The 25926-nt window shown below is 47.7% G+C and overlaps 1 protein-coding gene across 1 annotated transcript in view; it reads right to left on the bottom strand.

The window, feature by feature from the left end:
• Positions 1–343: 343 nt before the first annotated feature.
• ST3GAL3 (ST3 beta-galactoside alpha-2,3-sialyltransferase 3) overlaps positions 344–25926 on the bottom strand; it is a 360651-nt gene continuing 335068 nt past the window's right edge. Inside the window, exon 13 of the mRNA XM_015422952.1 lies at positions 344–535. Within this exon, the coding sequence (XP_015278438.1) occupies positions 446–535 (90 nt within the window). The 3' untranslated portion in view covers positions 344–445. The remainder of the gene's footprint in view (positions 536–25926) is intronic.

Below are 25926 nucleotides of genomic sequence, written 5' to 3'. Positions count from 1 at the left end.
AAAGGGCCACAGATGGCACAGAGGCAGTTTAGAAGTCTTTTGGCGCATGAGCACAAGCCAGGCTCCACTTTGCACCTTGCCATATTTGACATGATTCTCAAGAGTTTCTTTCTTTGTAAAAAATAATATAATTGTACATTCAAGCACTGCTGCCTCTGGCCTGGCTCCTGTTCCCATTTGGCACAATTTGTTTTGTTTCACTGGCCTATTTTTGTTCTCTCCAATGATGCTCCATCTCCAACATGGGTGGGGCCTGCCACCTCAGGCCAATAACCACCACTCCCCTAGCAGCCCTGATGCAGTCGGACGGAGCAAAGCCAAGGAGACTTGCCAAGGGGCATTGTGCGTCTCTAAGGAGCTGGGATCCTTGCCAGGGACCTCTTCCTCCCCTTGTCCTCAGCTGTATGCGTGTGGCCGTGCCCTTCAGCACAGTGGCTGTGCCTCCTCAGATTCCGCTGGTGAGGTCTGTGATGACTCGAGCTTTCACCAACTTTCGCAGGAACTCCTTCTCCCGCTGGATGTTGTGCGTCCAGGACTGCAAAGAAGGTGGGGAGAAAAAAAAGGAAAGGAAAGAGGTAAAGAGAAGAGGAAAGGGGAGGGGGAGTTAAGCACTGCTCTGTCCTAGGTTTGTACATATCAGTCTGTGACCTTAGGGCTCTTATCAGAGAGACCAACTCACACAAAGCTGGCAAATCAAGAGCATGCCCTATGCAGATTTGGGGGGTGGGGTAGGAATCCTTCAAAAACATTTTTTACCCAGATCTGAAGAGGGTTTCTCAAAATATACAAAGGTACAACTATGCCAAGGGAGTTCTTTAAACCAGTCTAAGGAATTAAGCAAGGCTACGAGGTCAGTGTGAGATAATTCAACCACTAAGGAGGCATATGCAAGTTCATGTAGTGTGGATTACATATCTCTCAACACACTTTGGCTGGATCTACATGATGAAGAAACAAAACAAATTGTATAATAAATTGTATTTACTGTTTGTATAGAAAAGTTATCAAAACTAAACAGGTGGCTGATTGGGAATAACACTGACACTTCAAAACAGTGCAGGTTAGTTTTGATAACTTTTCTGTTTCCCATGGATCACCACACTTAGTGAAATATAATTTGTATGACGATATCATATTACTCCTATAGGTTTTCTGTTCCCCATAATGTTTACACTACTTTGCTAAGTGTACAACATTTTTGAGACATCATAATGTACTTTGTACATGCTCAAGAGCCCTGTCTTTATGTTTTTCAAAAATGTATTTACATAAAAAAATTCTTGACCCATATAACCTTTTAACATGTCTTTTAGAATTGGGAAATAAATCTTATGCTTTTTGCTTATTTTAAAAGTTTACATCGATCCCCCTGAGGAAGCGCTGAGCAAAATGCATTGGGATACATACAGTGAATAAAATTTATTCCCATGGCACCACTGTTCAGTTCCTTCATTCCTTGCCTTCACTGGTGTGGCCCTTCTTCTTGCTGGATCTACCTGATGTAATAATGCATCTGCTGCAGCAGCAAGAAGCATGGAAGCAGGTAGGAATGGCATCCACACGCCCCGTCCTCACACTATTCACAGCTATCGCTGCCCCTTTTCACTGAGCCAGCACGTGTGCTGAATTCCCTGAACAAGGCCCCTCTCTGAACTCATCTTTTCCCCTCACTTGCATTTTCCTAGCTGAGCTGTGCTGTAGCTAAGTGGGAAAAGCCCTTTAAAGGGTTAAAAGGGGGATTGAGGAGCTTAGTGCCACCCAGTCTCTGTTTTAGCTGCTCTTTCAACCACCCTGCAGTTCCTCCTTTAAACCCAAAAGGAAAGCCCCAGGAGGCCCATGAGTTGTGCTCAGAATGAGCAGGATTTTGCATGAGCTTCCTTTAAATGCAGGGGCATGCTGCACTCCAGGGGGAGGATTCTGCAGGGAAGTAGCCCTTGACTACTTTTGTTCTCACAGTGTGCTCAAAAGTGGCCAGCAGACTACGTCTCCATCAATCTATAATTATAGGTGGAGTCCCATTTGTTATTATAGAAACTTTCTCCTGTTAATGTTTTTATATTATTCCCATGTTATTACCCTTTTATATCAGAATTGTACTGTTTTACGGGCTCCGGCCGCAATAAATTAGATTGATTGATATTATAGAACTGAGGCCAAGATTTATTTTGGATTAACAGATACAAAATAAAAAAGATGTAACCTTGAATATATAAATTGGGGATAGGAAATGAGTAATGTTCGCCCTTAGAATACTCAGCATAACACCTCAAAGCACAGAATGCAATGCTAGGACCTTCTGTTCTGTTTATCCCCTCCACCCGTATGTCCACAAATATCTGCATCTACTTGAATGCATAAAGAAACAATGTCAGATATATTCCATCAGACCCAGGAGTAACATACAAGTGTGGGAGTTCCAGGGTGCATCCTGAGCTTCCCTATCCCATTCACGTGAATCGAGGAAGCAGAACTTTATGCACATTCTTTGGTGCATTCAGCCTGCTCTATGCAACTCAGAAACTGCAGGGAAAAGAGCCTGAGTCGTTCCAAGAGTTTCCAAAAGGACTACTTGGACAAGGCAAGGTAGAACTTCTAATAAAGCTCATTACTCAAGGACTGGCAGGAAAGATTTCAATAGCAGACTGAAACTGATTATCCTCTATTGTAATCAATGGGACTGTGGTGAAATGCCTTACACCTCGAAATTTGCACTCCCCAGAATGCGTAACAAGATCAGTTGTAACTGGGTCAGCACTCCACACAGGCTCAGAGATTACAAAATGCCTTTTGCTGACTGGCAGGAGGGAATGAGAGAGAGGTTTGACTCACCTCCTAGATATGAAGCAACCCACTACCACAGAAAAGCCTAAGTGGGAGGGGGGAACAATAGCCAGGACCCACCTACAGTGGCCTCACTTGAGCTATAAAGCTACAAGGGGCAAGAGGTAATAACAGATCTTCCTTTGGGGGCAGAAAGAAACAGTGGGTCTACAGGGGGAGGCAGAAATAAAGATGATAAAACCCCTAGACACGAGGAAGAAACTGTCTTACTCTCCTTAGACTCCATTTTGCTGCAAGCCAGTTTGAGTTGTTGCTGTGCTAACATGGACTCCCTCTTGAGCACACACTGCTGCGACCACAAAGACCTGAAATTACTGAAATTAAGGCAATGAGTGTCTTCTAAATGTATACAGATTCAATAATTCCATACTATTTTTTTTATCATTTAGGGTATGTATGCGTTCGTGTCAGAGAACTCCAGTTTTATTGCCTTTTCATTTGTCATTGCTCAGTCTGTTGTGTTTTCAGTTTGCTCTGAGCATTTTAATTTATTAAAAGTTCCTTACATTTTGGATGACGTTTGTCTGATCTCTATGATCCACACTAAGCCCTGTTCAGTCACGCATACCCAGAGAGAGGAAGGGAAGAGGCAGCTGTTGATCACCACTCCTCTAGAGAGTGTAAGTAAGAGCGCTGAGTCCCCTTGGTAACAGAGGGAGATACAAAGGTCTGAGCTACTCCATAAGGCAGCACAAGGCAAAAGGGTGCCTGGGTGCTAGCCCTCAGGCAGTGTGTGCCCTATTCATTGACTATATGGTGGCAGTACTGAAAGAGAACTAGAGTAACTCCGGAAATCAAGAGAGAGAAGCCTGGAAGAAGATATGCATTGTACCACAATTCAGTGCTTCATCTCCAATGATTTCTCTTCTACACAATAGACTTCTTATATTTTCCAATGGTGGCACTTCACTTTTTGAACACCCTCCCCTTTGCAACTTGCCTGGCACCTACATTACTTTCCTTTAGCTACCATGTCTTCTTACCCAGGTTTCTAACTGAGGGAACTCCAATGGGGAGGGGTTGTTTTTCTGTTCTGTTTCTAGCCTGAAGACTGTTTTACGAACATCGTTTTATGATTCTCTGAGGTGTTTTATGTCCCTGGCTTGTTTTTAATGGCTTGTGTGTATGCTGTTAGTTTTACTATATGGTTTTAATTTGTGACCCACCTTGAGCCAGTCTCTGGAGAGGTGCTGTGACAGGGACAGGCTAGAGAAGGAACCCACTTTCCAGAGGCCAAGAGGTGCTCCTTGTGAGGAAAGCCCTCAGGCATGGATGGAAGCAAAAAGGTACAGCAGAAGCTCTGAGAAGCTTGCTCAGAAAAGACAAACCCCAGGTGGAGTGGTAAGGGCTAGCAACCCTGGACACTGCCGAGCCAGCAGCCATTGGTAGCAGCTGGGAATAGGCGGGGCAGCAGGTCAGCCAAGCCAGGGTGCTTATTAAGGCAAGGCTTCAAAACAGCAGAGAGGCTTGCTGGGGGGATGGCAGCAAGGGGAACTTCTGAGCCTTGAGGCAGGAAGAGTGCTGTCAGCTACTTCCTTGGACTGTATGCCTGAAGGACTGAATAAATGTCTGGTTGAACAGACTGGAGAGCCCTGCATATGTTTGGGGGAATGAGACCAATGGATTCTAGACCTTTACCCAGCTGGCTACAGGCAGCTGAACTACAGGTCACCTGGGAGATGCCCAGTCCTGCCATAGGTAGCTTCTAAATAAATAAATCTGTTTTCCTGAGGTTTTCCCTTTCCTTCTACATCCCAGGCCTCTAAATCAAAGGATGCAATGGAAAGGGCCTTGTCATGAGCTAAAAAAAAGGACCTCCCCCCAGCTATCTGGTCTTCTGCTAGGGGTGCATCCTAGGGCTGCCAAGCCGTGGTGGGGGATCCGCACGCCTTCACAGGATCCCTGCCGTGGGGGACAGCGATACGCATTGCACCGCCGTCGCCAGGATGTGACAATATGCGTCGCTCTGGCAACGGGACTCCAAACAGCCCCGTTGCCAGAGCGACGTGTAGCGTCACATCCTGGCGACGGCGGTGCAACGCGTATCGCTGTCCCCCGCGGCAGGGATCCTGTGAAGACGTGTGGATCCCCCGCCACGGCTTGGCAGCCCTAGTGCATCCTCAAGTGATGCCCTGCCAAAGCCCACATCTATAGGGATACTTTTTACCTCATCTTCATTCTGCATGTTAGGAAGCAAAGAGAAGCTGAGCTTGAGGAGGTTGGAAGTGTACTGTATCTAATAGGTTAATCATGCAAAACATTTCAGACATGGTTATTACTGGGCCATGAAGACAGCTAATCGCTATCTCGTGCCGTGGCTGGCAGGGAGTGAGCAGCGGGGCAGAGCCGAGGTCATCAAGAGGTACACCCTGTTCTCTGGAAGACTAAGGAGAATCTGCTTAGAATCCCCTTTATCTTTCTGAATGGCAATAGAATCCCGAAGCCTGCAACTTTCTCCGAAGTGATAGAGTAGCGTCTGGGTCACAGGTCTCAGAAGCAGCTTGTCAGAGCCAGGCTTGCAGCTTCTTATCAGCATCTTCATCTAGCACCACAGTGATGTCCTTTGCTTTGGACTGATAAAAGAGAAGACTCCTTGTCCCTTCTTGTACTAGACAAAAGTTCATGCAGGCTGAGAGGTTACCACAACGTATTTTAAACTTATACACACCCCAGCATCTATATGTACAGTTAAAGGTATGGGACACACACACTGCTAGTCCTGTAAGAAAACAAAACGGGCAAAATACCAAGCACATCATCACCCTGTATGACAGGAGTAAAACTACAGATTCTGAGGCCAAATATCCACCGTTTGCAGAGGGCAATTATGATGCACTTTGGAAACAGCGAGGAAATTCCTAAGGAGAGACTTAGGCAGACAGGCACCTCATCCAGCAGACAGAAACGGACAGCCGGGTAGTGAATGCCAAGCAGTCCCTAACAGATACAGGAACTAAGTTTAGGAAAGCTGCAAATTACAACAAAATTTATCCATGGTGCCTTTAGGTTCCACATCACACCCATTGCCTCAATCCCATTCACTGACAACTGCCTTTCATTATAAAACTACTCTTTATTGCTGTTATGTATTGGGGCTGAAACATTCCAGGACTGGTCTACCAGAGACGAGCTGAGCTTGGAGTACAAGAACAATAGCTCGCCAGGACTCTGGAAGTAACCAATCAAGAAGTAATGTTATGTAAATAGCCTATCGTTGGGAGTGGGGTGTGTTTGGGTGTGGCAATTGCCTGCTATTTAAACAGGGCTGGTGCCCTGGAGTTGTGTCTTGTTCTTGCTGAAACCACTAATAAAGTAGAGCTGATCACTAGACTTGGGGTCTGCTCATCCATGGAACCCACTATTTAACAGTGGTGACGAGGATGGGATCCTGTTGAGCCAGCCCAGGGCCCATCTGCACTGCACCGCGCATCAGCTCCAGTACGACATGTGTCGCATTGCAACCGGGACCATGGCTGCTGCTCCAGGACATCTGCCGGAATTTGACCCCGCTCACCCAGAAACCTGGGTGGAGCGGCTCAAGACCTTCGTACTGTTCCAGGACATCGAAGGCGAAGAGAAAATGAAGGCTCTCTTGCTCAGTTCCTGCGGGATCGCAACCCTGAGGCTAGTCCAGGGCCTCATCACGCTCACCATGCTTGAGGCAGCCACTTACAACACCCTCAGTGCAGCGCTCACTGGCCATTTCCTGCCTCAGCCCACAAAGATGGACTTCTACATGCGCCAGCAAAAGTCCAATGAGATGGCTGCTGACTTCATGGTGGATCTTTGTTGCTTGGCCCTCACATGCAAGTTCCCGAATCTCAACGATGCCCTCCCTGACTGGTTTGTGATGGGCATCCGAGAGGAGAAACTACACCAAAAGCTCATTGGTCATGAGGACCTCACATTAGCAAAGGCGCTAAGCATGGTCACTGCTATTGAGAAATCCTGGCAAGACCACCAGACCTCTGCCATTCACCCCCTTGGCTTCTGAGGTGTCAGATGAAGAATAGACCCATCAGATTTGCCACCCAGCTCGTTGCGACTCGCAACCTTCTGCCACCACTGCTCGTTCAGTGGAGACTGTCGCACCGACGCCATGTGTCAGCTGCGGAGAGGCCCACGAGCATCACTCCTGCTGTTTCTGAGACGCTATCTGCAGCGCCTGTGGCTAGACAGACCACATCGCCTTCGCCTGCCACTCCATGGAACCCGGAGATGCACCGCCACGCACCAGGAATCAGCAGAGCTGCACACCACAGCTGTCAACCATCATCAGGTATTGAATTTGCCCTGAGACACCCCTGATAAAATTAAAGTGATTGTGCTAATAGAGGGGGTACCTTGCAAGATGGAACTGGACATGGGGTCCTCCATCTCCATCATCTCGGAAGAGACTCTCCAGAGGCTCAGTCCACAGGGGGGTCCCCGCCTTTGACCCACCGGTTTCACTATCCAGGACTTTCAAAAGAATAAGGTGGCCATTAAAGGGTGGGGCAAATTCCACGTGCAATGCAGACAGTTTGAGGGAATTTTGGACTTGGTGGTAGTTGAATGACGGCTCACCGGTTTGCGCCCTTGGGGTTCAGAGTAATGGGGATGCACCACATGCAGCCTTCAGATTTCAGTATTGTGTGTGACGAGTTCCCTGCCGTCTTCGATGGGACCCTCGGCCATTACACAGGGACCCCTGTATTGCTCCAACTTAGCCCGAGGTACAGCCCATCCACCTCAAGTTCTGTTTGCGCTCAAGCCCAAAATTGAGGCAGAACTAGACTGCTTGGTGTTGCAAGGAGTCTTAGAGCCAGTTCCACATGCCACTTGGGAGACCCCCATCATAACCCCAATTAAGCCAAATGGGGACATCCGTATCTACGTGGACTACAAATGTACAATCAACAAGGCGCTGAGGGACCACACTTACCCAGTGCCTGCGGTCAGCCATGTCCTAGCGACATTGGTGGGGGCCAAGGTCTTCGGTAAATTGGACTTGGCCCAAGCATACCAACAACTCTCAGTGGATGAGCCGACCGCCGAGGCACAGACCATAGTCACACACCGGGGTGCTTTCAGGGTCAAACGGTTGAAGTTTGGGGTGAGCGTGGCCCTGGGGATCTTCCAGAACTTGATGGACTCTCTTTTGAAATGCATCCCTGGGGTCCAACCATTCTTTGATGATGTATTGATCGCCACTGCCATGGAAGAGGACTTCATCACCCGCCTATGTGCCATGCTGCAGTGATTCAACTCCGCCAGGCTGAAGGTGAAACAAGAGAAATGCCCCCGGGGAGTCCCCCGTGTAGAGTTCCTGGGGTTCTCTGTGGACGCTGATGGCATCAATCTGGTCCCCGACAAGGTTTGCGCCACCGTGAACACACCTGCTCCCACTTCCAAGGCCGAGCTGCAGGCTTTCTTGGGGCTTCTGAACTTCTACCACTCTTTTCTGCCCCATAAAGCCACACTTGCAGAGCCACTCCACCACCTGCTCGACAAGAAGGCCCCGTGGGTGTGGGGCCAGCAGCAGCCACCACTTTCTGGGCTGTAAAGGAGCTACTCACCTTGAACGACGTCCTCACCCATTTCGACGAGACGCTGCCGGTTGTCCTGGCGTGCGATGCTTCGCCCTACAGCATTGGTGTAGTCCTGGTCCATCGGCTGCCAGACAGGAGAGAGGTGCCAGTGGCCTGCTACTCAAGGACCCTGTCATCAGCTGAGTGGAACTACTCCCAGGTGGACAAAGAGGCCCTTGAGATCGTGGCGGGAGTAAAGAAGTTCCACGATTACCTGCATGGCTGCCCCTTCACCATCGCAACTGACCACAAGCCCCTGCTCGGTCTCCTCGCCTATGACTGCCAGACACCACAGATGCTGTCACCCAGGGTCCTGCACTGGTCCATATTTCGGAAGGGGTACCAATACGTCCTGCAATACTGGCCGGGGATGTCTATGGGACACGTGGATGCTCTTAGCCACCTCCTGCTCAGCTCCATCGACCTGGCTGTGGCCCCCCCACACCAAATCCTGATGATGGAGGACTTGCCAGACTGCCCTCTGCACACTGCTGCCACACCACCAGGGACCACATTCTCTCCAAAGTCTTGAACTGGGTGGGGAGGGAATGGCCCACTGGTCGGGTGGTCCCGGAATTCACAGTGTTTGCATCCCACAAGGATGAGCTCTCAGCTTACAAGTGGTGCCTCAAATGGGGTAGCCGGGTAGTGATTCCCCCACTGCTGCGTAAACAGATTTTGGTAGCCCTGCATGAGACCCACCTGGGAATCTTGAGGACGAAAGCGCTGGCCAGGAGCTACGTGTGGTGGCCAGGAATGGACAGTGAAATCGAGGCCAGGGTACAGCGCTGCTGGGCCTGCCAGGAGACACGCCCCAAACCTCCAAGGACTCCCGCTCACCAGTGAGAATCTTCCCACACACCTTGGGCATGGGTACATTTAGATTTTGCTGGCCCATTCCAGGAGCAGCTTTTCTTCCTCCTGGTAGACTCCTACACCAAGTGGCTGAAAGTCATGCCTGTCGCATCTACCTCATCCCGGACAGCCATCTGGGCCCTGAGACAGATTTTTAGCACCCATGGCCTACCAGACACGGTTGTGACCAATAACGACCTTGGGGGAGTTCCGGGGGTTCTTGGACCAGAACCTCATCAGGCACATGCTACTGCTCCTTTACACTCAGCTACCAACGGACAAGCCAAGAGGATGATGCAGACTACCAAGGACGTGCTAAAACAGTTCACCCATGGGGACTGGGACCGCCGACTTGCTATCTTCTTATTTGGCAATTGAGTGACCCCAAGTGCGTCCACTGGCTGCAGCCCCACGGAACTCTTAATGGGCCGCTGCCTCATGACGCAGCTGGACCGTCTGCCCCTGAGTTGCGCCAAACTCTGGTGAGCCAGGAGGCCCCCCCGTGGGTTCTCTCCAGGTGACCCTGTCTTCGCGTTGAACTATTCCAGTGGCCCCGCGTGGATCCCAGAAAAGGTTACCCAAGTCACTGGACCCCTATCATATGAGGTATCGATGGATGGGGGCCAGCTTCTATGAAGGTACATAGACCAGCTGCACCGTCGCCCAAGGAGCCTGCCTGAATTGTCCTCCACTGAGGACGATTGCACCCCGGAACCAGCACCACCGCTGCCTGAGAGCAACCCCCCCCATAACAGCATGCAGCCGGATTGCTGGGAAGAGGAAAGCCCAGCACAGGCTGCTATGGACCTTCTGGACTCTGTTCCCACCTCACAGGACTTCAGAGCGGTCCCTGCATCACCAAGCCTGGCTCTGGTGTCGTCTCCACCCCCACAGCATCCTCGGCGTTCTCAGAGGGAATGACACAAGCCAGCGTACCTGGAAGACTGAACTGAATCAGTGTATTGGGACTGAAACATTCCAGGACTGGTCTACCAGAGAGGGCTGAGCTTAGAGCGCAAGAACAATAGCCCACCAGGACTCTGGAAGTAACCAATCAAGAAGTAATGTTATGTAAATAGCCTATTGTTGGGAGTGGGGTGTGTTTGCGTGTGGCAATTGCATGCTATTTAAACAAGGCTGGTGCCCTGGAGTTGTGTCTTGTTCTTGCTGAAATCACTAATAAAGTAGAGCAGATCACTAGACTTGGGGTCTGCTCATCCATGGAACCCACTATTTAACAATTGCCATAGCAGAGCTGGAGCACAAAGCAACTGCCTCCTCTGTCAGGGTCTTGCGTAGGCTGACAAAGTTTCTTGGCGGACACCCATACCCAACCTGTCTTGGTTGTAGGGCTGCCAAGTGGGGGCAGGTGGCGGGTAAACCCCTGCTTTGGAGGCCCGATTTCCACTGCCGTGGAATCGGGCCCCGGGGGGGGAACTCCGCCCCCCAAAGCGCAGCGTGGTGGAGGTGATGGGCGACGTAGATCACATTGGGGGTGTGGCCCCGATCGTCAGAGGGAAAACTCTATGGTTTTCCCTCTGATGATCGGGGCCACGCCCTCAACGTGAGCGACGTCGCGCGTCACTTCCAGTGATGTGCTGGCGGCACGCGCGCAAAACGAGGAATGGCTCCTGGAGCGTGCTGAGGCTCCCCCGCCGGTAAGTAAAAATCACTTGGCAACCCTGCTTGGTTGCAGTATTAGATACCTGCACTCATAAGGTGAAATTTCAGGCTACCAGAGCAAGGCCTCTGGCCGTATGCAGCCAGGAGCTGTTTCATCCTGGGAACATCCCACTAGGTCAAAGGAGCTACATTTGCGGGTACCAGAGCTGAGCACATTTTTTGGCCCTAGAGCAATTGAGCAGTGTATAGTACTAATGTAAAAGCTGCCTTGTCGCTGGATCACATGGTGGGCTTACTCATTTCCACAGCACCAAGAATGCCAGCTACTTGCAGGATCCCTGAAAACACTTTCAGCCAATGCTCTGACAGAGCCATGTGGACAGGAGAGATGAGGCTTACCCCCTGTACCAGCTCAGGTTACCAATTATAGAAGAAAATCTTACTTCAAATGACAGACACGGCTAATCAGGCAAATAAAACTGCATTCCTGAGCTCAGCTCTGATGGGGAAAGACAAATATAAAGAGGGAATGAAGAAAAGGAAACATGCATTTTCCAGGGGAGAAAGGAGACCAAGCAGTCATTGTTAAATCTGACAGCCCTTAAGCATAAATGTGCTATGAAAGGGGCTCCATCACAGATATGCGGGCTATTTGGACCATAAGACAGCAACGTCTGTACATTCATTACAATAACTGGAGATTTGGAATACCTTTAGGGGATGGCTGGGACTTTTTCTAACCTTACCCTAGGGTGCCTCAGATAACATAATGAGGTAATTTCCTTGCTATTACTTCCTTGGAATGACCTACTCTGGCAGCAATTTTGTTCAGGGGTGCCAACTAGGTTTCCAGGGTATGGTTGGAAGGCACAGGATACAGGAATCTTGCCAAGGCTAAGCAGGTCTGGATACGATCAGTGCCTGGAAGGGGAATCTCCTGGGAACTCTAAGTATACAGTCGTGAGTTTCATGACATAAAAAGCGGTATACATTTAATATTTTTACTATCCTACTTTTCCTACTACCAAAAGTGGGCCATTTCTAGCCCAACTTCCCTGTAATTGCAGGATTTTCTATTACACTTTGTAGCTCAATAGGGCTCTCATTAATCAAATGCATATGCAAATAGAGACCAGAATTGGCTAGAGTATGCTAGGTCCCACGGAACATTGATAGGGGTCCAAAATTTTGGTTTGGCGCACTAGCTGAGTCCAGTAATTGTGAATACCACCAACACATCCCTTCCCCAACTCCTGTGGCATGTACAAAAACATTGACAAATGGAGGGGCTCTTGTCTTGGGCTTTTGACAAAGATGGGGGAGAGGCTCACTAACAGGGACTCTGGGGCAAGTGATGCTCTGTATTCTTGGTGCTTGGGGGGGGGGCGGGGTCAACAGTGGGAGGGCTTCTAATGTCCTGGCCCCACTGGTGGACCTCCTGATGGCACTGGTATTTCTGGCCACTGTGTGATACAGAGTGTTGGACTGGATGGGCCTTTGGCCTGATCCAACATTGGCATCTCTTATGTTCTTATGTTCTTAACAGAGTGCCTGCTTTGCTTGCAGAGGCTCCCATCCCCAGCACCTCCAGTTAAAATGACCAGATAACAGTTGATGCAAAAGACCTCTGCCAGAGAGTGGCTGTCAGTCAGATTAGACAATACTGAGCTTGATAAACCGGTGGTCTGTCTTATTATGTTGCCATTTTGTGTATTCAAGGTGCAAGCACCACCTCACTACCACTGCCTCCTACAAAAGTCCAGTGGGAAGGCAGAGTGAACCTCACCTCACCTTTCCTCAAGTGGCATGGGGGGGAGAGAAGAGAGATTATTCGTTTTCTGCAAGTTGGGCTTCTGCAAGAGATGGCAATTACAGTCCCATTTATTTATTTATTTATTTAATTTGTTAATTGCCCAATCCCTGCAGTGCAGGGCTCTGGGCAATGTACATCATTCATAAAAACATCAAGATAAAACAATGAAAACATTAATAAGATATTTCAAGTAAAAGATGGTGTATATTAATTTGTCCCATTTCAGACTGCTGGCTGCTCCGTGAGCAGGGGGGAAGAGGGTAAAACAGATATGGAAAGCAGCTGGAACAGAAAGGGTGCCAGCTATGATGGAAACCATTGCTGTCCTCATCCAAAGGCTTGACGGAATGTCTCTGCCTTACAGGCCCTGCGGAATTGCATAAGGTCCCACAGGGCCCTGATGGTATTTGGCAGAGAGTCCCACCAGGTTGGGGCCAGGACCGAAAAGGCCCTGGTCGAGGACAGCCGGATAGCTTTATTTGAAGGAGGTAAGCTTCTCTTCTTTTCCACTTGGAAGAACATAGAAGAAAGAAGAGGTAATTTCTCTCCCATGAGCAGTGCTTTTGCTGGAAGAGCAAGGGTGCTAGCCAGTTGGGAGAAGGAGGCTCTCTTCTGGCAAGTGAATTTAAGGAACCTGGAACCTAGGAAAAAGTCTAAGGGTCTTCTGTATTGCTTCTTCTTGCTTCTCTCTGTTCACTAGACTGTTGCAGCAGTGGATAAACTACAGCACTCGAAAAACAGTGAAAGTTTTAGCCACATAATGGTAACCTACCGAAGTATCCTTTTTCCCTGCACAAACTCAGGGCTTACGCTGAGGAGCTATTTTATCAGAACAATATAACCTGCAAGCAACTTGTGATTATTATTACTGGCACCAAACGCCACAGAAACACTCTTGCCGCTTGCTAGGCAAACCTCTTTCATGCTACCCCTTTCCCTGCCTCTCATTTCCAACGGGGACTCTGAACTGCTCTCAGTTGTGCAAACAAACCTGCTGGCAGTGTGAGGGGATGGCAGAAATAACAGATTTCTGTTTGTTCCAGCCAGAATGCTCCATGTGGTGTAAAAAAACCTCTCCCTGCTCTCTAGGGATCAAGATAGGATTTCCTCTGTTTACAGTCTTGATTGGACTGTCTGATATTGTGCTCCGTCAGTGGTAACAGGAAAAGATAGAAAGCTGGTCGGCAAAACAGAAGGTGAAATGTATTCCTTGGAATTTGGTGTGCATTGACCATGAACAAGTGTGCAAGAATGTGGGCTGGAGAAAGGGAGAATGCTGGAAATGAAAAATGTGCCATGATTTTATTCACTTTTCTGTTCATGTTTTTATTTCATTATCTATTCAGCCTTAGAAAACTGTCTGAAAAAGGCCCTACAGAACAGCATTCCATCCCCTCTGCCTTTTGCTCTGTCTTGCTGTTCCCATTTATAGTTTGCAGGTGGGAGAACTGTGTCAAGCTAAGCTAAAACGTGTGATAAACCAACTCTAGGCAAAGCTGCCCAGCCAGAGCCAATCAGGCTCACTGCAGTCGCGGCCCCCCCCCCCCCCAGTTGTCAGACACCCTTATCTTGATGGCCAGTGGGCCACAGTCCCATAGAGATTACATGGCAGGAGAGAAAGCAGTATAAGGCTATTTCCTCTGATGCTTAAAGTATGGCAGGCAAGGGCCCCAGGGACATTTCCTGAAATGCCCCAATACTAATGCAGTTACTACCTGACAGAAAGCGAGCCATATGTCTAGGAAATGGTGGTGTACAATTGCTGCCACACATGTTTTGAATTTGCCATCTGTGGATGCCCAATTCTTACTCCTGCCCTCTCTAATGTTAACTAATTGTTCTCTGGGTAACCAGGTACATACATTTATGAAGAAATGTGCAAGAATTCATCTCTGCTGACTTGCTCTTTACTGAGCATAAGATTCACTCTCAATTTTTCCCCTCCTGCATGCCTCCCCAACAGAAGTTCTTTGCTAGGGACACTTCTGAGGTCTGAAGGCATCAGTATGATTTTACCAGACTATTTATTACTATGTGAGTTTGATGGAGCTCAACATCACTGCTATCTAACTTGTTCATATGTTTTTTATGACAGTCTCCTTACAAAGAGTTTACTACTCAAAATGCACTGGGATTTAGATGGTACCAATACATTAGTTGCTTGCACCGCTTCTTTATCTGTAGGAATGCATCATGTGCAGCTGCAGCAAAAGGGTGATTGAATGATCAGAGACAAGGGATGGCAGCTTTTCTGTACCTTCAATATTTCGCAAAAGGAAGAATTTTTGTAGATGCAGCCTTCCCATGCTGAGGTGAGAAAGGCTGAACCTGCTGAAATTTCCCCATCTATGCATGTCTTCGCCTCCATGACCTCTGGTCATCCTACTTCTTACGTTGTGAAAAGGAAATGGAAAAGGCAAGATTTATCAAACAATATTCTTGCAAAAAAAATCCAGGGATCACTGGGTGACTTCACTTCCAGCTATCACTGGCATTATCAATATATATCCATTCTTTAGTGTTTTTAAAACCTAGTCCTAAGCAGACTTTCCTCAAAAGGGAGTTTATTAGGACTTGCTCCTGGTATAGGATTGCAGCATAAAGATAGGTAGTGAGGAATGAGATCTAAATTTTATTCTATATCACAGACAGTTGCTAAAATGTCAGGTTAGTGAGCATTAGCTAGCTTTACTAGGATTAAACTGGATCAGGGAAGGGCAATCAATCCTACTAAAGATTGCTGTCTGGATTCAGTTTGACTCTGCCTCCATGTGGCTGGTAAAGGAAGTGCCTTGATGATGAGACTTGCTGCCCAATGAGTGAGGATCAAGAGGCAAGCCAAGCTTTCTGCTTTGTTATATATGCACCTTCTGATGTAGACAGGCACCTAGGTCCAAATGCAATTTATAGTGCTCAGGACAAAAGGTTAACTAATGAAACAAAAAAGTAATTTTTCTGAGAAGTACACTGGAATACAAAACCCAAGTGTTTTTTAAAAAAGGATTTTACTAAAAAAAACCACCATTGTTGAAAGGATTGAGAGAAACTGAGAGGTACTTGTAATCAGCTATCCTGGGCACTACCTGAGGAACTAAAGTACTTTCATTTCACTTCTCAGAAGCAGAATAGCTGAATAGGGGTAGGAAGTAAAATAAGTTTCCCCCCCTTTTTTGGTACACAGCAAAGGTATGAAATATTTCCCTGCTAGACCAGGAAATAGGTCCCTGTCCTCCCCAGGTTCAATTCCCAAATCTCTAGGGGTTTCCCAGCCTGGGTCTTGGAGCCCTACCCTCCCATCCCCTGCCGGTGGCCAGGGGGTACCTGGCAACCCTTGTAAGTATACACACGTCTGCAGCCTTAAAGGAGGACAGTCCTGATTTTGTTTTGGCAGGGGTAAGAACAACTATACTGCTGTGAGGACCAAGTATGGCTGCGATCATACGCACAATTAGACCCGACATAAGTGTGAATGCCGGGCGGATTTAAAGGGCACAATCAGACAACATCTGGGAAGCACCCCGGAGCCATCGGCAACCCATTCTGCTCCACCACAGAAGCGGAGTTAAAAGACACTGGGGAAAATCCAGTAATAAAAGGGCCACAGACAGACTTTCCTATGTCTGATCGCTCCAGCGTGCTCTCATGGCATCGGGATGGTCTGATCAGGCCATCCTACTCCGTGCAGTTGTCCCCCCCCTCGCAGTATGCGCATCATCGTAAACTCCATAGGGAGCCCTCGTTGCGGAGGTGCGATTCATCGATCCCTCGATCCCTCGGTTAAGCGCATGGGGAAAAAACAGCACAACCCCCCCAACTCACCCGCAGTTGCATCTAATCACACACTGACGGACTGCGTCCGCAGCTTCAAAGGGAGGTGTGATCATGCAACTGTGAGTCAAATTCCTCCAAAGGAAATAGCCTTGCTCCCCCCTCCTCGTTTTTTGTGGCGTGTGTGACCGCAACCTATCCCTTGTTGCCCTGTGCTGGTAGCCAGTTTGTAGCTCCTTTTTCTACTGACCTCCTCTGCCCCCTAGAACGTGCTTTGTACTTCAAAATCATACCGCTTCTCTCTCTCCATATATATGTCCACTGAAGTATTTCTTCTGCAGAAGAACATACATATTAACTCCGTATATAGGGCTATTGTGTTAGGCCTCCTTTTAACTGATATAAGAATTAAAAAGGGGGAAGAGAATAAATCCTATCAGTCATCAGCACAGTCCTTAACAAAAGCAATCATTCTTTTGCAGATCATATTGCTTTAACCTCTCGCCTCCCAAAGCTGGCCCTGATTTCAGTCAGAGCTATTTCTTTTTCTCCCCAGACAATTCATTAGGTAGGCTTGAGGGGCAGTATGCTGTCAGTTCATTAAACACCAAACTAAACTTGGGCAATGTTTTCAAAGGAGTCTTGATCTTCATGCTTAGCAGTTAAGGCAAATAATAGTGGATACACTCTCCCCAAAATTGCTTTAACTGGAACTGCAGCACAGAAAAAGTAAATACTATGTAAATACTATTGATCCTTTTCTCATTGAGAAAATGAGAAAACTATGTCATTGATCTAGAATGTTGCACATACACCCAATTTTGCTCCCAGTAAACACAGGTATTCACATTAATATGTATGCCTTATACAATTTCTACAGACCCCTTTTAGAATTCAGAACTAGGTATATTCAACTTTGTCTTAACCTGGATAGCCCAGGCTAGCCTGATCTTATCAGATATTGGAAGCTAGGCAGGGTTGCCCCTGGCTGGTATTTGGATGGAGACCTCCAAGGAAATCCAGGGTCATGACACAGAGGAAGGCCATGGCAAACTACCTTTGAATGTCTCTTACCTTGAAAACCCCACAGGGTTGCCATGTCAGCTGTGATTTGACAGCAAAAAACCCCCAGCTTTGGTGATCTAAATGAAATTTTAAGGGCTAAACTAGTCATGACGGAAGCAGCCAGGTGTGTTTAAACATGAAACTGCCTCAGTCACTGGATTCCCAACTGGAGAGAGCTAGGGCTACCGCTGAATAGCTTAGCTAGATTTGAGTCTGGTAGCATCTTACAGACCAACAAGTTTTTTTAATTTAATAACTGATTCAACCATAACATATCAATAACTGATTCAACCATAACATATCACCAACAACATAACACAATTACATCTTATAGGCATATACATACACAGACTAAACCTTAGTTTTGCATTACATATTTTAGGAACAGACCTAAAACAAGATAAATTCCAGATATTTTGAAGATATTTTACATTCCGTAAAGGGATTGTTATTTACATAATCTATAAAAGGATACCACTTTTCCACAAAATTATTTTTATAACGTGGGGTCTCCATCAACAATATTTTTGTAGCTATTTTATCCTGAATAACTATATCCCACACTTTCTGGAACCATGCTTCAAGTGAGGGTATTTTTCTAGATTTCCATACTTGGGCTAATAAGGATTTGCCAGCGACTAACAGAAGAGAAATAAGATCCCTACGCAAAGAAGAAAATGAGTGGTCAGCCCAAAATTTAATAGAATGGATTCAGGAGCTAAAGGAACATCACTGCCTACTATTTCTGAAATTTCAGAAACAACTAAAGTCCAGTGATTTTGGACTTTAAGGCGAGACCACCAGCAATGCAGAAAGGTTCCTGACTCTCCACATCCCTTCCAGCAATTTGAGTTAGATTGAAATTTACTTCTAAAAAACTTTACAGGTGTTAAATACCACCTTTACAGGTATTAAATATTTTAAATTGCAATAAGCTTATATTAAGGGATTTACTGCGAAATACATTTGAGGTCCGTATCTGAGTCCACTGTTCTTCACTAATTTGAAGGGTACTTTCCTTCTGCCACACCTTTTGTTGATACGAGGGTTGTGCCCAAGTTTTTTCATTAATTATTCTATAAATTATGGAAATGACTCCTTTAGTATTTGTTTCACCCCTTTTTAGTAACTGTTCAAGTTGGTTTAATTGTTTATTTTTATGAACCGATGGGATATTTGATGAAAAGCATGGTACAACTGTTGATATTGGAACCATGGGATTTCAATTTGATGTTTCAAAGTAAATTGATCTATGATTCCTAGATTTCCATTAATCTCCAGGTCAACTAATCTATACAAATGTTTACCCCTCCAATTCTGGTAGTCTCTAATAGATCTTCCTGGGACAAACTTGGTTTGTCCAAAGAATGCCATCACTGGGGATGTAGATGGAACTAAAACTTCCCTAACTTTATCCCATAACTTTAGAGTATGTGCCAGATATGGATTTCTACTGGGTTGCCATCATCTGTCTTTACCTTCATTCCATATAGCTTCATGTAATAATGAGTTTACTAGAGAGGACCATTCTATTCGGACCCAGGCTATTTCCTGAGTTGGATAGACCAACAAGTTTTTCAGGGTATAAATGTATGAAAGTCAAAGCTCCCTTTGTTTGACAAAGGAGCTTTGACTTACAAAATATTATACCCTGCAAATCTTGTTGATCTCAAAGGTGCTATATGTAGCTCTCCCACTGCAGACCAACACAGCTACCCCCTGAAACTCTGAATAGCTTATCAGCCTGAAGGGTAATAGCTCTGGCTGGGAGAAAAGGACTAGAAATAAGCCACAGGCAGGGTAAGGGTTCTACATTCTTCTCCTTCACACCCTTTTTGCTTTTAAGATTGGATCCTGAACCTCACTTTTTCTGTGTTTCTGCCCTTTCCCAGAACTGCTGATGTTACATGTAAGTTGACTCTTAATGGGCTGCTGTTCACGTTTTATTGCATTATTAGACAAGAGCTCCCATAAAGAGTATACTCCCAACCCTCTCTGAGTACCATGCAGTTAAGGTAGATTCTATAATATGTGGCTATCTTATGTGAGAACACTTCTGGGTGTGAAAATGAGAGTCTATTCGATCTATAGGATCCCAAGCAAGGATCTCTAAATAAAGGAAGTGGATCTGAAATACAGGCACCTCTGCTGTTGTCATTACAATGACTGTTGGAGCGTCATTGTACTAGGATAGGCTTTTTATTATAATTTCTTATAATTTAAAGAAAATGGTGATGCATTTTTAAGAGGATGGACTAGAAATTATGTTGGTAGGTCACTGAACTGCAGGAATGTGAAGGGCTCAAGCAAGGATCCAGGACAAGATGAGGAGCAGCCGCTCTTGAAACTGCTGATAAACAACAGCCCCTAGGGTAGCATACAGCCTCTCTTGCGCACACAAACTGGTATGCGACCAGAGCTTACATGCTTTTGCTTTGATCCTGACACCACTGGCACCAAGCTTACTTCCCTAAGCTGGCAGCAGCTGAGATATTAAGGATCACACAGTTAGGGTGCCAGCCTGCCCAACACTGGGCCCACAGAACTCTGTTACCCTTAAAAGGACTGGATGGCTCAGCCAGCTACTTTTACACTCCTCCAAAATGCAAGGCCATTCAGTGTAAGGGCCCAACCAGAATAGCACTTTCTACATGCACTCTGACAGGTAAGTCAAAAGTGCCGTGTCTGTCTAGTTATGGCTACTAGTGTGGATATTGTTGTTTCCCCAGTATAGAAGGGAAAAGATGTACACATCAGGAGGTAGAAAAAAGGGACATGATTCTGCCACTTGGAAAAACGAAGGGGGGACTGGGAATATCCCACTGTGAAGGGAGGAGAGAAGGAGTGGGTGGGGAGGATAAGGGAGTGAAGGCAGGATGATACATGAGTTGCTTCTCTCCCTAAGGGGGCCTGAGGGTGGTGGAAAAGGGACGGAAGGACCCTGGCAGAGGCACTTGCTGAGCAGACAAAGCACTGCCATTGTCTCCTCGGCCAGGCATGCCCTCCTCCCACAGGATTCTCTTCACTTTTCAATAGCCAGAAGCTTGGCTATTCTTTGGTTTTTGCCAGAATTTGAAAATGGCTGAATATGTGATGTCCTCTGTGATGATGCCACTTATCATTGTTATATTATTTTTTAAACAATTTCTCAGAAAACAAACCCTCCCCCTGCAGTCTTCCAACAGCACAATCTGGAGGGGGGGAGCACGGGGGGGCTACATGGCACATTCCTGGGATGCCCCAGCAGAACATCCTGACGGTGCTGAGTCCTAGCTTGACACCGCTGGCAGGGAAAGGGACGGACCCAGGGGTGTGGTAGGAATTAGTTTGCTCCCTGTGTTCTCCCAGTCAGGGAACGCCCCACCACCACCAAACCAGGGGGAAATTATGCCACCAACAAAACTCACAGTGCAGCCCATATGTGCCCATACAACAGAAACGGCTAAGCGTCCCCTAAGGCATGGCACCACCCAAAAACCCCAACTGAACACTACAGCAACTACAACTGCAACCAATCACCCCCTCCCAGCAGCAGCCAGACCCTCTCCCGCACCCAATTACAGCCCTCTCAGCACTATATAAACCTCAGCCAGGATGCCCCACAGCTCAGTAGCAGGGTGCATGGCATGGGACCCTGTCTCAGAGGTCTCTGCTGTGTACACTTAGAACATGCAGCGTCGCACTTTGTGGTGGGAGAGGCACAGAGAGGGCACTTAGCACTAATACCAGTGGGGGAAAGCAAAGTCCATGCTGTGTGACTAACATGTCTAGTTTCAGAACCCTAAAAGGTACCCTATCTTTGGAGCCTCAACCCAAAGGGGCCACCAAACACTGAGCAGGGAATCCAGGTGCCCCAGCCTAGGAGTCCGCACTTGCCTCCTGAGTTCCCCTTGCAAGAGCCCGGGCACTGCCTTGACAATCCTGGCACCCACAATTAGCAATATGTGTGCGTGGGGGCAAACTGACCCAGACCCACCTGGCATCACACCCCATGTCAATTACTGGGGCATATTCCCAGGGAAGTGTACCTAGGGCAGGTGCATTGGGGGGGGGAGATGCTAGCAGGCCCATACTGGGCTGTTAACATAATCCTTTGCCAGGTACCCCTCTTCCCACATGGGGAACAGGGCCCAATTATGGTTTGGGGTGCCTGTTAAGCTGCTCTGGGGATCAGCTGGCCAAGCAACCACAGAGCTCATTGCCTTGCAGGAGCAGAGCCCCTTGCACCAGCAGCAGTGGGTCAAGCAGTTGTAGAGCCCTTCTTCACAGGAGGTTCCCTGGCAAATGGAGTCCCCCTCCATTGGGGTGGAACTGCAAACCCTGCCAGAGTCTCACAGACAGGGCCCAGGGAAGCGGGGTGTGTGTGTGTCTCATCTGCCACACGGGTGCCTTCCGCCATTGGCTGAGTGGCCAGCTTGGGTCATATGCCTCTGTTGGGGTTACTCTGTTGTTGAGTCTTTCCCTCCATGTCCACTGGCTATTTGTGTGTGTGTGGGGTGGTGGTGCTGAGGGGCAGTGCCTGGATCAGCAGGCAGCGATTAGCTGCGCCTGACTGTGCCACTCATAGGGGCATCATCAGTTGCTGCTGCCTGATCAGTGGGTGTTGCTGTGGTTCCTATGGACTCCAGCAGGCTTGCTATGCCATCTGTGCCTTGCAGAGGGGCATGTGTTGTTTCTTCTCCTGCGTAATGTCCATAGAAAATGGACTAGCAGCACCTCTTTTGCATCAGCCACTGGCTATCACTGTTGCAGTGGCCCTCATGATTGTGCTGCAAATATCCATGAATCCACCAACATGTTATCACTTTCCCAGATCAAGATTGATCCCAGAATGTACAGTATAATTGGGAGGGGGTGGGGGGGAGAGAGAAAGCACATAACGTCAAGGAGGTACAAAATGTGAAGAACAGTTTATTGTATACAGGGCACCAGGTAGGCAGGAAGGTTTCGTACTTTTTGCCTTTAACAACTTTCAAATCTACACTTTGTACGGTACTGCGCTGTAGTGGGGGAAAGCACATTTGTTTCTGTCCTGAGGTTTTATCACCCATGTCTTGGCACAGGAGGAGCCATCTCCACCCAGCTGCAAACAAATGCAGTTCACAGGCTCTGTGTGTATTCAGAAGAAATTCCCAAGAGATGAGTCACTGGGTTTTCAAAGGGTGTCCAGGGAGATGTCAAGCAGACATTGCGTGTAAATCAATGACACACCTTGTATAAGGGAACACACGCTATCGCCTGCAGGTTTGTTCCTTCTGAGACACACAGAACAATAGAAATGCTGGTTAATGGACATTCCCACAGAGGATCCTATGCACAGACACACAGTCTCTCTCATACACTCTCTATATTTGGTACTGGCAGCAAGGAGAGAGTTTCTGTTTAATCTTACTTTGTAAAAAGCAATGGTGATTTGGGGAGGGGCTCTTGCACCTTCTGGAAACTATTAACTGAGCTAGCAAACAGGGGTGTTCATGAGTATCAGGCAGTGTATGTAACCCAGCCCCTACTTTAGCAGGCTAGTCCTTCCATCACCATGGCATCAGAACACAAACTCTACACTTTTGTGCCTACCACATTTTGTACCTACCGAGTGAAATCCAGTTAGCATTTTCTCCACCCAATCCACTACATTGTGTAATGTTGGGACCAAACCCTATGGGACCTTCATTTATGCTGCCCAAAGCTGAATGGGCTATCATTCTGGCAACTCCTTTACAACCCTCACTGAAGTTTTGTGCATTGCTAAGTCCGCTGCTCAGAAAGACGGCCAGAAAATTTTTTTTAACTTATAGTGCATTGCACTCTATTATTCTCCCCTACTTATACTACAGTACAGAGTGGTCACTTTAAGGTTTGTAATATTACACCAGCCTTTTTGGATGGCTCACAAAGACTCCCTTTAAAGACAAATATTTTAATGTCAAATAAAATTGTTCAAGATTTTAATGCACATCAAAGTGTCACTAGAAAAAATTAAACACAACCTCCCATTGTTGTGTGTAATTGTGTCCCAAGAGATGCTGATTAATTCCCTCTTCTCTTTCCCAAAACCAAGTCACCTATAAACCCTGCAGTTCTTTGGCATAAATGCTGTGCTTGAAAGTACCATGGACAGAACATGTCAGGTCACACAAGCATGAATCCTGAGCAAGACGGAGGCAAAGCTGGTTGGTATACCTGATGTTCAAGGGAACTGAGCTGCCCACCCTTGGGGACAAATCTTTCTCTGACTGACTCAGTTAAAGGGAGGGGAGATTAATGGGTCCAGCATTACTGTCAGAAAAACAAGTAACTAAATTAATTTTAGTTTTTTTAGTTTTTAGTTACTGCCATGGGAGCACCCCCAATTAATTTTAGTAATTTAGTTACTGCCATGGGAGCACCCCCAATTAATTTAGCATGTAAGTTATCTTTTTTTGACTGACAGAGCAATCGGGGGGGGGAATGGGAATAAGGAGCTCACTGACCCCTATGTTGGCATAACTTGGAGTTACACCAGAGCAAGGGCAGTTTATGCTGATGCAGGGAACTAGCAGGGTTGCACCACTGAGTTCCACAGTGCAAGAGTGCTACAGACCTACACTGGTGGAGCAATGGCACAAACCCTGCCTTTGGCACAGATGTGAGCATTCCAGGGGGCATGGCAGCAGTTAGGCAGCTTAAATGGTGTCATAGTCCACTGACAACCATGGTAACTTGAAATTCACTTCCCCACACACATGCACCACAGTGGTGGGCACAACACAGACAGGGCACCTAGCATTGCTGGGTGAGCACCTGGGGGAACTTCACCAGAAGTAGAGCAACGTCTACACTTTGTGGCTGATCTCTCCCAGACCGATTCCACAAAAGCAAAAATAAGAACCAAGAAGATGCAAGGGAAAAGGGGGGGGGGGATACAGGTCAAAATGCAGCTAATAGTGAGAAATTGAGCAGTGCAACCCAGGGAAACAGGAGAGCGAGGGCGGAACAACTGCTTTGGCGGAATCGATCCCAGGTTTTGATCCTCACAGGTACACTCTGCCAGGATCCCAAGGGGCAGCCATGTGTGAACAGGTAAGCAAGGCTCCCAGTCCCCCACCCCCATACCTCCCCTGGGCCTATCATGGTGGCACTGAGCCACATTGGACATGATGTCACCCCCTCCTGAATCCAGCAGCTGTAGGGGCGAGCAGCAAGCCCCCAAATGGACATGGATGTCGCTTACCAGGCTGTTAGGTGTCTCAGAGCCCATGTGAGGTAGCTGCTGGGGGAGGGAGGCCACTTTGATGGCCATGCAGTAGCCAGGTGGCAACACCACCCCTGGCCAAAACCCTGCAGTGGCCGACAAGCACCACAAACCTATGTGCTGGCCAATTCCGCATGATGGCCACACCTTTCCCTGTTCAGGAGAAGTATGCCCTGAAGGTGCTAACGCCCTGGGAGGTGCCAACAGGACGCCAACTCAGGTTAAGAGGGTGCAGAAACCACTACCCAGGGAGCCTCCTAGTGGCATTGAAGAGCCAGATGGGACATCTCTTTTGCTGCGTGGAGGCCCCTGCGGGACACCAATGGCCCTCCGTCCTGCCATGGGAGCACATTGCCAGTTGCTCTTGCATCTGTTCAGGCCCAAACACAGGTGCTGATGCAGTGGGAAGAGGAGACACTCCAACCATGCTGCCAAAACACCATCAAGTACAAAAGAAGCCAGCCTTTGTAAGCAGCCAGACACATTCAGCAACCTGGTCATTCCCTCCCCACGGCCATCGGGGAGGCGCCCCAAGAAGCAAAGGTCCCTTGGATCCCTTTAATAAAGTCTGTGTCATTGTGCCAGTCTGAGGTGTTGGTGTCTGTTGAGAACCCATGGGGGAGGAAACAGCAGGAGGGTGTTGAGGAAGCACCAAGGTAGGGGCAGGGGCCTCATCCTGCCAAGACTGCAGCCACAACAATGGACACAGATGGGCCAGAGGGTAAGGCAAGGGGACAGGCCATCCACAGAGTGCACAGGTATGATTGGCGGGTCGGCCAACTCACCTTGTGGAAAGGGGGTGAGGCATTCTGGGACAGCAGGGTTCTGTGAGGGAAATGCCACCCGGTGCTCGTTCCCAGAGCAGCCCTGGGGGAAGTGTCTGGCTCAGCAAGGAGAGCTGGACCCAGGCCCGTAGCCAGGATGTTTTTTAAGTTGGGGGGCATTTAAATTTCTTGGGGAGCACTGGCTAATTAAATGTAATTAAAGTTAATTAACCTTGTGAACCCAACAAGCAGCAAGGACAAAAGGTGGTGCTGGACTCTTCATCTGATTTTATAAAATCACCTTCTGCTCTTGCTCACCATTTTGCTCATCTTGCTCATCACGTTTTATCTAATGAAACTCTCCCAAATCCCAAGATGGTTTTTTTTTGGGGGGGG

Source organism: Gekko japonicus, unplaced genomic scaffold (genome assembly GCF_001447785.1).
Source record: "Gekko japonicus isolate JY-2015 unplaced genomic scaffold, Gekko_japonicus_V1.1 scaffold117, whole genome shotgun sequence".
Taxonomy (NCBI): domain Eukaryota; kingdom Metazoa; phylum Chordata; class Lepidosauria; order Squamata; family Gekkonidae; genus Gekko; species Gekko japonicus.
The sequence above is the reverse complement of the archived record's forward strand: the minus strand, read 5'-3'. Positions and strand labels throughout refer to the sequence as shown.